Raw genomic sequence first — 12,513 nt, 5'->3', positions numbered from 1 at the left:
ATTACAAATTCATTAGCAGATGGTACCTAACTCCTGCTAGACTACATAAAACGGCACCGCATATAACAGACAGATGTTGGAGAGGATGCGGACAGAGGGGCACAATGCACCATATATGGTGGACGTGTCCTAATCTTGCTAAATACTGGAAGGCAGTATTTGAATCTATGTCTGCAGTCCTTGACACTACTATTACGCCTAATTTTAATGCCCTTTTATTTTTAGAAATACCTAAATTGCAAAACAGTATCAAAACCTCACTCCTTCTTATAATGCTCAATAGTGCTAAAAAGTTAATTCCTAGATATTGGAAAACCAGCAACCTTCCCACACAGCAGGAATGGCGTACACAGACATCAGACTTACTTAGACTGGAACGTTTCCATTACTTGAAATTTGACAAACTAACGCACCACCAGGAGATGCTGGATATGTGGGGCGGTCTCAAACCTTAAACAAGTCACGCATCAAAACTGGTATAGACGATTCAACAAACCTTATTGAATATACGTAGCACTCATTCCATCCCACTTCCTTCCCGTATATCCCCAATCCCCCCTTTCTTACTTTTGCTTAATACTTCTCACTGTAGAACCAATCATATATATCATTTACATTCCTATTCTGACATCCAGTGACACCTTCCCCTTGTTACAGGATTGTAGAGAGAAGGTATTTGTTGGTACTTGTATTTTGTATAGGCATATTACCAAGAAACTCTTGTACAGAGTAATGTTTCAAGTATGGCTCTAGTTAAAGTATAAGATATGCATAAAGTAATTAGTGTGACTGTAAGGATGCAGGTCCACAAGTTTTCTTTTTCTTCTCTATGTATCTGTAATTCTGTAACAATCAATAAAAATTGTTAAAACTCAAAAAAAAAAAAAAAAAAAATAAATAAAAATATATATATATATATAGTGTGTGTATATGTATGTGTGTGTGTATATATATATATATATATATATATATATATATATATATATATTTACACTATCCCTTTAATTGTATTACAGCTGTAATCTGTATTTTAATAAAATGCAGTATATGCTGTCATTTTACAACAATCCTTTCTCTCTTTTTTTTTTTTTTTTTTTTTTCAGAAATTGGAAATGCTTATGCAGTCTTGAGCAATCCAGAAAAACGACGACAGTACGACTTGACTGGAAATGAGGAACAAGTTCAAAACATAAACAATGGCAATTTTGACTTCCATAGAGGATTTGAAGCAGACATAACTCCTGAGGATTTGTTTAATATGTTCTTTGGTGGAGGGTTCCCAACAGGTATTATGTCCTGGGGCAATTGCACACTAGGGGTCCGATGATCTGAACTTCACCAGATCAGATGTTGTTTTTTTGGGGGGTTTGCTTTTTTTCTTGCCAACCCTCGCAGGAGCTGCCCTGGTGGAATTATCGTAAAAAGGGGGCAGTCCCTGTGAGTGGTGAGATGTCTCCTATTGAAAGTAATGGAGCTCTCTGGAAAGGGACACTTCCCTTTGTGGAGCGAAGTGAGCAGGGGGTGCACTTTGAAAATTAAATCCTGATGCCAATATAAATCACAATACGCTGCTTTCTGCGTATAGCATCTTACAATCGCCTATATTTTCATATAAATGTGTTTGTATATTAGGGTTATAAGTATTTTGAGTGTTTTGAGGAAAGCTTGCCACCTTTTAGTTTTTGAGAAAAAACTAAGATCTGCAGTGTGAAAATCTTTACAGAATTACTCTGGGATTAGAGAGACTATTTCATATATACGCCCCTGGATAGCCCATGTTCAGCCCATTTTATGAAAAAAAAATAATAATAAACTATTATGCTTTGTATATTGTTTTTATAAGTACACATTTCTGTGTGTTTTTTGCGCATCCAGTGTACTTAAAGGGACAGGAGACCCCAACATTTTGTTTCATGATTTGGATAGAACATACCATTTTAAACAACCTTTCAATTTACTTTGGTTATCAAATTTGCTTCATTATCTGAAGGAGCTGCATTGCACTGCTGGCAGCTAGCTGACCCCATCTAGTTAGCCAATCACAAGAGAAAAATGTGTGCAGGCACCAATTAGCAGCAGCTCCCACTAGTGTAGGATATGTGCATATTCTTTTTCAACAAGGGAATTTAAAAGATCGGAATCGTGCAAGTTTAATTTTGACTTTCCTATCCCTTTTAAATTATGATTTACACTGTGCATATTTAATACTATTCATTTTGTTGAACAACTTTGCTGCGATTTTTAATGCACTTTAACAATACAATTGTTCCCCTGCATATTTTTGTGTGAATGGTTAAATGTTATGTATGCATTTCCTCCCCATATGAAAATGCAGTATATGCCCCTTTCTTTCGTGTAATTGGCAAGAGTCCATGAGCTAGTGACATATGGGATATACAATCCTACCAGGAGGGGCAAAGTTTCCCAAACCTCAAAATGCCTATAAATACACCCCTCACCACACCCACAATTCAGTTTTACAAACTTTGCCTCCTATGAAGGTGGTGAAGTAAGTTTGTGCTAAGATTTCTACGTTGATATGCGCTTCTCAGCATGCTGAAGCCCGGTTCCTCTCAGAGTACAGTGAATGTCAGAGGGATGTGAAGGGAGTATCACCTATTGAATGCAATGGTTTTCCTCACGGGAGATCTATTTCATAGGTTCTCTGTTATCGGTCGTAGAGATTAATCTCCTACCTCCCTTTTCAGATCGACGATATACTCTCATATACCATTACCTCTACTGATAACTGTTTCAGTACTGGTTTGGCTATCTGCTATATGTGGATGGGTGTCTTTTTGGTAAGTATGTTTTTATTACTTAAGACACCTCAGCTATGGTTTGTCACTTTATGCATTAATATAAAGTTTTAAATATATGTATTGTACTTATATTTGCCATGAGTCAGGTTCATGTATTTCCTTTTTGCAGACTGTCAGTCTCATATTTGGGGAAAATAAACATATTAAGAAATATTTTTCTTACCTGGGGTTTTAAATTGACTTAATTTTTCTTTGCAGATTGCGGGCTGGATTAGGCCTGCGGGTGCGCCAAATGCTAGACTTTATTGCGTCATTTTTGGCGCGATAATTTTTTGGTGCGAAAGTAGGTCAGTTGACACAAGTTTGTCATTTCCGGCGTCATATTTGACGCCGAGTTCCTTACACAAGGTTGCGTTGTGAGTGTCCGGACGTTGTTGGCGCCAAAAACAATTCATTTACATTGTGCGTCATACTTGGCTCCAACATTTTTCATTATTTTTTCACCCCATTGCTATTTGCCTATTGCCTTTTTCTATGTCTGAGGGCTTTGATTTTTGCATTTTTTTTTCCCATTCCTGAAACTGTCATATAAGGAAATTGATAATTTTGCTTTATATGTTTTTTCTTTTACTTTTTGCAAGATATCTCAATCTGATCCTGTCTCAGAAGTATCTGTTGGAACTTTGCTGCCTGATATCGGTTCTACCAAAGCTAAATGCATTTGTTGTAAACTTGTGGAGATTATATCTCCGAATGTCATTTGTATTAGTTGTCATGATAAACTTTTACATGCAGATAATGTGTCCATCAGTAATAGTACATTGCCGGTTGCAGTTCCTTCAACTTCTAATGTACATGATATACCTATGAATTTTAAAGAATTTGTTACTGATTCTATTCAGAAGGCTCTGTCTGCTTTTCCGCCTTCTAATAAATGTAAAAAGTCTTTTAAAACTTCTCATAAGGTTGATGAAATTTCAAATGACCGACAACATAATGAATTATCCTCTGATGAGGATCTATCTGATTCAGAAGATCCTTCCTCAGATATTGACACTGACAAATCTACTTATTTATTTAAAATGGAGTATATTCGTTCTGTATTAAAAGAAGTGTTAATTACTTTGGATATTGAGGAAACTAGTCCTCTTGACATTAAAACTAGTAAATGTTTAAATTCTGTTTTTAAACCTCCTGTGGTTACTCCAGAGGTTTTTCCTATTCCTGATGCTATTTCTGAAATGATTTCTAAGGAATGGAATAAGCCGGGTACTTCATTTATTCCTCCTTCAAGGTTTAAAAAATTGTATCCTTTACCAGCAATTTCAATAGAGTTTTGGGAAAAGATCCCCAAGATTGATGGGGCTATTTCTACTCTTGATAAACGTACCACTATTCCTATGGAAGATAGTACTTCTTTTAAAGATCCTTTAGATAGGAAACTTGAATCTTATTTAAGGAAAGCCTATTTATATTCAGGTCATCTTCTCAGGCCTGCAATTTCTTTGGCTGATGTTGCAGCTGCATCAACTTTTTGGTTGGAGAATTTAGCGCAACAAGAATTGGATTCTGACGTATCTAGCATTGTTCGCTTACTGCAACATGCTAATCATTTTATGTGTGATGCCATTTTTTATATCATCAAAATTGATGTTAAATCTATGTCTTTAGCTATTTTAGCTATTTTAGCTAGAAGAGCTTTGTGGCTTAAATCTTGGAATGCTGATATGACATTTAACTCTAGATTGCTATCTCTTTCTTTCCAAGGTAATAATTTATTTGGTTTTCAGTTGGATTCTATTATTTCAACTGTTACTGGGGGGAAGGGAGTTTTTTTGCCTCAGGATAAAAAACCTAAGGGTAAAGCTAAGGCTTCTGTTTTCGTTCCTTTCGTCAAAATAAGGAACAAAAACCTAATCCTTCCCCGAAGGAATCTGTTTCCAATTGGAAGCCTTCCTCAAATTGGAATAAATCCAAGCCATTTAAGAAACCAAAGTCAGCCCCTAAGTCCGCATGAAGGAGCGTCCCTCATTCCAGCTCAGCTGCTAGGGGGCAGATTAAGGTTTTTCAAGGATGTTTGGATAAATTCTGTCCAAAATCATTGGATTCAGAGCATTGTCTCTCAAGGGTATCGAATAGGATTCAGAGTAAGACCTCCTGTGAGAAGATTTTTTTTTTCCTCTCACATATCCTAGCAAATCCAGTAAAAGCACAGGCTTTCCTGAAGTGTGTTTCAGACCTGTAGTTATTAGGGGTAATCATGCCAGTTCCTTTTCAGGTACAGGGTTTGGGGTTTTGTTCAAATCTTATCATTGTCCCAAAGAAGGAAAATTCATTCAGACCAGTTCTGGATCTGAAAAATTTGAATCGTTATGTAAGAGTACCAACTTTCAAGATGGTAACTATAAGGACTATTCTACCTTTTGTTCAGCAAGGACATTATATGTCCACGATAGACTTTCAGGATGCATACCTTCATTTTCCGATTCATCCAGATCATTATCAGTTCTTAAGATTCTCTTTTCTAGACAAGCATTACCAATTTGTTGCTCTTCCGTTTGGCCTAGCAACACCTCCAAGAATCTTTTCAAAGGTTCTCTGTGCCCTGCTCTCTGTAACCAGAGAGCAGGGTAGTGCGGTGTTTCCTTATTTGGACGATATCTTGGTACTAGCTCAGTCTTTACGTTCTGCAGAATCTCACACGAATCAACTAGTGTTGTTTCTTCGGAAACATGGTTGGAGGATCAATTTACCAAAATGTTTCTTGATTCCTCAGACAAGGGTCACCTTTTTAGGCTTCCAGATAGAGACAGAGTCATGGACACTGAATCTAACAGACAAGAGACGTTTAAAATTGGTTGCATCCTGTCGGCACCTTCAGTCATTCCCTTCAGTGGCTATGTGCATGGAAGTTTTAGGTCTCATGACTGCAGCATCGGACGCAATCCCCTTTGCTCGTTTTCACATGAGACCTCTTCAGCTTTGTATGCTGAATCAATGGTGCAGGGATTATACAAAGATATCATAATTAATATCCTTAAATCCCAATGTTTGACACTCTGACGTGGTGGTGGTTAAATCACCAGCGTTTAGTTCAAAGGGCTTCTTTTGTTCGGCCAACCTGGACTGTGATCACAACAGATGCGAGTCTTTCAGGTTGGGGAGCTGTTTGGGGATCTCTGACAGCACAAGGGGTTTGGAAATCTCAAGAGGCGAGATTACCAATCAATATTTCTCAGAGCTCTTCAGTTTTGGCCTCTGTTAAAGAGAGAACCGTTCATTTGTTTTCAGACAGACAATATCACAACAGTGGCATATGTCAATCATCAGGGTGGGACTCAGTCTCCAAGCTATGAAAGAAGTATCTTGGATACTTGTTTGGGCGGAATCCAGCTCCTGTCTAATTTCTGCGGTGCATATCCCAGGTGTAGACAATTGGGAGGCGGATTATCTCAGCCGTCAGACTTTACATCCGGGGGAGTGGTCTCTCCATCTAGATGTGTTTTCTCAGATTGTTCAGATGTGGGGTCTTCCAGAGATAGATCTGATGGCCTCTCATCTAAACAAGAAACTTCCCAGATACCTGTCCAGGTCCAGGGATTTTTCAGGCGGAAGCAGTGGATGCATTGACACTTCCTTGGTGTTATCAACCTGCTTATATTTTCCCGCCTCTAGTTCTTCTTCCAAGAGTGATCTCCAAAATCATCATGGAACAATAGTTTGTGTTGCTGGTGGCTCCAGCATGGCCTCACAGGTTTTGGTATGCGGATCTTGTTCGGATGTCCAGTTGCCAACCTTGGCCACTTCCGTTAAGGCCGGACCTATTGTCTCAAAGTCCGTTTTTCCATCAGGATCTTAAATCATTAAATTTGAAGGTGTGGAAATTGAATGCCTAGTGCTAAGTCATAGAGGTTTCTCTGACTCAGTGATTAATACTATGTTACAAGCTCGTAAATCTGTCTCTAGAAAGACTTATTATCGAGTTTGGAAGACTTCTATTTCATGGTGTTCCTCTCATAATTTTTTTTGGCATTCTTTTAGAATTCCTAGAATTTTTCAGTTTCTTCAGGATGGTTTGGATAAGGGTTTGTCTGCAAGTTCCTTGAAGGGACAAATCTCTGCTCTTTCTGTTTTATTTCACAGAAAGATTGCCAAACTTCCTGATATTCACTGTTTTGTACAGGCTTTGGTTCGTATCAATCTCTCCTCCTTGGAGTCTTAATTTGGTTTTGAGGGCTTTACAGGCTCCTCCATTTGAGCCTATGCATTCTTTGGACATTAAACTACTTTCTTGGAAAGTGTTGCTCCTTTTGGCCATCTCTTCTGCTAGAAGAGTTTCTGAGCTATCTGCTCTTTCTTGTGAATCTCCTTTTCTGATTTTGCATCAGGATAAGGCGGTTTTGCGGACTTTAATTTGAATTTTTACCTAAGGTTGCGAATTCTAACAACATTAGTAGAGAAATTGTTGTCCCTTCCTTGTGTCCTAATCCTAAGAATCCTTTGGAAAGATCCTTACATTCTTTGGATGTGGTGAGAGCTTTGAAATAATATGTTGAAGCTACTAAAGATTTCATGAAGACTTCTAGTCTATTTGTTATATTTTCTGGTTCTAGGAAAGGTCAGAAGGCTTCTGCTATTTCCTTGGCTTCTTGGTTAAAGCTTTTGATTCATCAAGCTTATTTGGAGTGGGGTCATTCCCCGCCTCATAGAATTACAGCTCATTCTACTAGATCAGTCTCCACTTCGTGGGCTTTTAAGAATGAAGCTTCAGTTGATCAGATTTGCAAAGCGGCGACTTGATCCTCTTTGCATACATTTACTAAATTCTACCGTTTTGATGTATTTGCTTCTTCAGAAGCAGTTTTTGTTAGAAAAGTTCTTCAGGCAGCTATTTCAGTTTGATTCTTCTGCTTATGTTTTAAGTTTGTCTTGTCATTTAAGAATAAACTTATAATTTGGGTTGTGGATTATTTTTTCAGAGGAAAATGGCTGTTCTTTATTTTTATCCCTCCCTCTCTAGTGACTCTTGCGTGGAGTTCCACATCTTGGGTATTGATATCCCATACGTCACTAGCTCATGGACTCTTGCCAAATACATGAAAGAAAACATAATTTATGTAAGAATTTACCTAATAAATTCATTTCTTTCATATTGGCAAGAATCCATGAGGCCCACCCTTTTTATGGTGGTTATGATTTTTTTGTATAAAGCACAATTATTTCCACATTCCTTTGTTGATGCTTTTTATTCATTTCTTTATCACCCCACTACTTGGCTATTCGTTAAACTGAATTGTGGGTGTGGTGAGGGGTGTATTTGTAGGCATTTTGAGATTTGGGAAACTTTGCCCCTCCTGGTAGGATTGTATATCCCATACGTCACTAGCTCATGGACTCTTGGAAATATGAAAGAAATTAATTTATCAGGTAAATTCTTACATAAATTATGTTGTTTTTTTTTGGGTAAAAAGTGGCTTTAGATCATTTTTAGAGCATTCTTAATAATCTCCCAGCCCCCAGAGACCTTTTAGATTATAGGGCCCTAGGTCTCACAATAGTACTGAAAAAGGGAAATGCATACACAAAAATGCAGTATAATATGTGTTTATTATTAACTTATTGCAATAACATAAATTAGTAATCAGTTTATAAAGCAAGGCAGTGATTAAACTTTAACTGCATTACTTATCATCGGGTTTCGAGTAAGGCATTAATATCAGCATACAATGGTGCACAGGCAGAGGAGTACAGCTACAGTTAGCATTATCATTCAGTGGGACACATGCAGCAGATTTCACAGGTGCTATGTCTGAGACTTCTAAAGTGTTGCCCAAAACTCTCCTTTCCCCCTCTCAGCAATTCTAATAATAAAGCTACAGTTTAGCAGGCCTGTTCAACGTTATGTCAGTCATATTATATTATTTTATTTATCGAGTGTGTGGCAAACAGTGTTCCCATAACAATTGAATATTCTAACAATGCGGTAGCACTATCTCCTTTAGTATATGACATCCCAAATACTAAACCATTCTGTTAAGCTGTAGCACAATCATGTTTTGTGGTATCAACAGATAATTTATTAAATATTTAAAATAAAATCACACCCCTTTCCAATGCAGTCACCAATCACTCTCTCTCTCTCTCTCTCTCTCACTCACTTGCAGCTTTTTATTCTCAAGTTATATCATTAAATAGTTTGCACTAAAGGGACAGTCTACACCAGAAATGGTATTGTTTAAAAAGATAGATAATCTCTTTATTACCCATTCCTAAGTTTTGCATAACCAACACAGTTATATTAATTCAATTTTACCTCTGTGATTACCTTGTATCTAAGCCTCTGCAGACTACCCAATTATTTCAGTTCTTTTGACAGACTTGTATTTTAGCCACTCAGTGCTGACTCCTAGGTAACTCCAACAGCGGGAGCACAATGTTATCTATATGGCACACGTGAACTAACGCCCTCTAGTTGTGAAAAAATGAAACCGCATTCAGATAAGAGGCGGCTAAGAAATTAGCATACGATTCTACTTTAGGTTTAGATTTCAAGTAAAAATACCAATAGAACAAAGCAAAATTTATGATAAAAGTAATTTGGAAAGTTGTTTAAAATGACATGCCCTATCTGAATCATGCAAGTTTGTTTTTGACAAGACTGTCCCTTTAATTCTAAAAGTGCTACCATGGCTTGTAGCTAGACGTGCTTTGTGGCTATGGGCAGTTTCTTGGCACTACCCTTTGAAACTAAGATTTGAGATATGGTCTAAGAACAAGCAGGCCAAGAAGTCCACTCCTGCTTCTAAGTCAGCCTGTTAGAATTCAGATAATGTGGGAACAGATTGCAGATTTTTCTGGGTAGTGTGGGCATGCTTGATTTTGCATCCTTGGGTCTTAGAGAGAGTTTCTAAAGGTTACATAATCTGTTTTCATTCCAGGTCTCCACATTAATGATTTCTTATTTCTTATGTATCATGAAAGCCAATCAAAGTAAGAGTCTTGTCCTTTTGGAAAAACAAAGCCAAGGTTTGTACTCAAACTGGTTCTTGGTTCAAAAAATGAAGAGCACATTGTGTCCCATTCTTTATCTGAAATCTTTAAACAAGTTCCTGAATGTTTGAACCTTCAAGATGGAAACTATCCATACTACTCTTCCTCTAGTGCTAGAAAGTCAGTTTATGTCAACCTTAAGGCTAAAGGATGCATACCTGCACATCCCAATTCACAAGAACCATGTAACCTTCCTCATGTTTACCCTTTTGGTCCCTTGGGACCCTTGCTGATGGTGGCCCATACCTTGGACATTTCAGTAGCTCTTTATCTGGTTGATATTCCGGTGCAGGCTCCTTCTCTAGAGAAATCAGTCAAGCACATGGATGCCTTAATGTCACTGCTCTGCAGATACTGCTGGTGCATAAATATACTAAAGTGCTCTCTCGTTCTACTGCACTACTCCAGGTTTCCTTCATGGGGTCTATAACTGTGTCTATGGTGCTGTTTCTGACAGATGAACACCAGCTCAAGCAGCAGTCGGTGTGTGCAATAATCTAGTATGCTTCTTTTCAGACCCTGGGCCAGTGCTTGAAGGTCATGGGTTTGAAGGTTGTCAGCTCAGCCAGCCTCTGCATCTGTCTCTTCTGCATCAGTGAAAGGGAGATCACTAGGACTTGTCTCAAGCAATCTTCCTGGATCAACTAACTAGAGAATAACAGTATTGGTAGCATACTCACCATACCACTGTTCATGGGATCTCCATTCAGCAGCTGAATTAGACAATTATCTTAACCGATGCAACTCTTCTGTGGGTCTCTGAATGCTCAGGGACTTTGGTCTCCTCAGGAAGTGAGTTTACCTATCAATATTTTGGAACTTTAAGCAATCTTCATCTTTTAAGCTCTAGAGTTGGCCCAATCTTAGACAGTAAGCTGTAAGCAGGGAGTAACTTAAAGTTGCTCAGCATTGAGGGAGTTGTCACTCATCATCAGATGGGTAGATTCTGATTGCTTTGACCTGGCCTTTTATTAAGTATTATGCAGACTTCGTTTTAGATGTTCTTTTGTCTACAATGAATGGTGTCTTTCTCTCATAATGAGACTTTGTGTATGAGTCCCTCTCTTTGGTGGCTCTGTTATTGAATGCATAATTTTGGTCTTAAATGATGAAGTGGTTGAAACCTTGATTCAAACAAATAAGCATTTACCCAGATGCATCTACCATAAGGTATCTGGCATGGTGATTTTTTTTAGGAGTTTTCATTGGAGGCCCTTTCAAGTTCCTTGAATAACTGCATGTGAAAGACACTACTATAAAGAAGAATATTCAGATACTGATCTAATAATCCAGTGTAAAACCTTTTAAAAACTTACTTAGAATCTCCCAGTTTAGCATTGTTGATGAGGTAGTCTGGGACACCCACTGAAAGGGGCAGGGGAAACAGAAACTACAAACGCCCCCCCCCCCTTCCCTGCATATGAAAAGACACATAACATAAACAGGAGCCAGCAAGAGTATGTTAACACATGTATACATATGACACTGTGGGGCTTGGTTAGGAGTCTGAAAATCGGCAAAATATTATTAAACTATAAGCAAAACTATACATTTTTACAAAAACAATCCTTGATGTTGGCTATATAAATGCATCATCTACATAACATTTATACAAAGGAAAATCTAGTGTACAATGTCCCTTTAATGATACATTTATTGGCATGCTTCCTTTAAAATGTTTACTAATGGATTATGCTGAAATCTGCCTTATGTCATACATTGCCATTTTTTACCATACGGATCAGTCATTTCTTTTTATGTTATGATAAACCATTAATGACCAAATTTGCCCTAGGAGAATAGTGTATATAATTAGTTTACCCCTGAACGATGTAACCTTCCCTTAGTACTGTTTAATGTTTAATCATATTGTCAAATGAACAGCAATGTTTTATGAGAGAGACTAGAAATGGTACTTGTTTCTCTTACTTGGTGTATTCAGTCCACGGATTCATCCTTACTTGTGGGATATTCTCATTCCCTACAGGAAATGGCTAAGAGAGCACACAGCAAAGCTGTCCATATAGCTCCCCTCAGGCTCTGCCCCCCCAGTCATTCTCTTTGCCGCTCTAACTAGTAGTTCCCACGCAGGACTGTTGAGTACAGGAGAACTTCAGTTGGGGGGAACAGTTGCAGGCTTATTCTGCTTGAGGTATGTTTCAGTCATATTTTCTAACAAGACCCGGTAATGCTAGAAAACTGACAGATATCCCATGAGGGAGGTAAGCCATTTTCTCAGACACAGTATAGAAAGAGGGCTTCACTTAAGGGCTTAATACTGACAGACACTTAATGGGCTAATCGTTTCCTTTATTAGAGTAATCTGATGTGATTCAACGTTTTTAAGCGTTTGCAAACACTTTTTTGGGGTATTTTTACGCCTGGCATTGTAATAGACAGCTATTTTGACTCAGAAAGGCCCCATATCTCTAGAGTGAGAAGGAGGAGGCCTCATTTTCGCGCCTCAATTGCGCAGTTAGTTTGGAACACAGCTCCACGCAGCTTCATGTGCAGAGCCTTTAGAGTACAGGAGGACTTCAGAGAGGCTTCATTTACTCCTGCAAATAACCCTAAAGGAAGGTAAAGCCACGGCAAAGACTGTGGCAGAGTACTGTAGTGGGTTAAACAGTTTTTTTACTCATTTTGCTCCGGTTTGGGCATTAAGGGGTTAAACGATTTGAAAACTTGTGTGCAATCATTT

General features: G+C 38.2%; 1 protein-coding gene across 1 annotated transcript in view; it reads left to right on the top strand.

Moving 5' to 3' along the window:
* DNAJB14 (DnaJ heat shock protein family (Hsp40) member B14) overlaps positions 1 to 12,513 on the top strand; it is a 122,288-nt gene that overhangs the window by 74,774 nt on the left and 35,001 nt on the right. Inside the window, exon 4 of the mRNA XM_053703482.1 lies at positions 1,104 to 1,286. Coding sequence (XP_053559457.1) covers positions 1,104 to 1,286 — 183 coding nt within the window. The remainder of the gene's footprint in view (positions 1 to 1,103; positions 1,287 to 12,513) is intronic.

This window comes from Bombina bombina, chromosome 2, assembly GCF_027579735.1.
Source record: "Bombina bombina isolate aBomBom1 chromosome 2, aBomBom1.pri, whole genome shotgun sequence".
Classification (NCBI taxonomy): Eukaryota; Metazoa; Chordata; class Amphibia; order Anura; family Bombinatoridae; genus Bombina; species Bombina bombina.
This window is presented reverse-complemented; position numbering and strand designations above follow the sequence as displayed.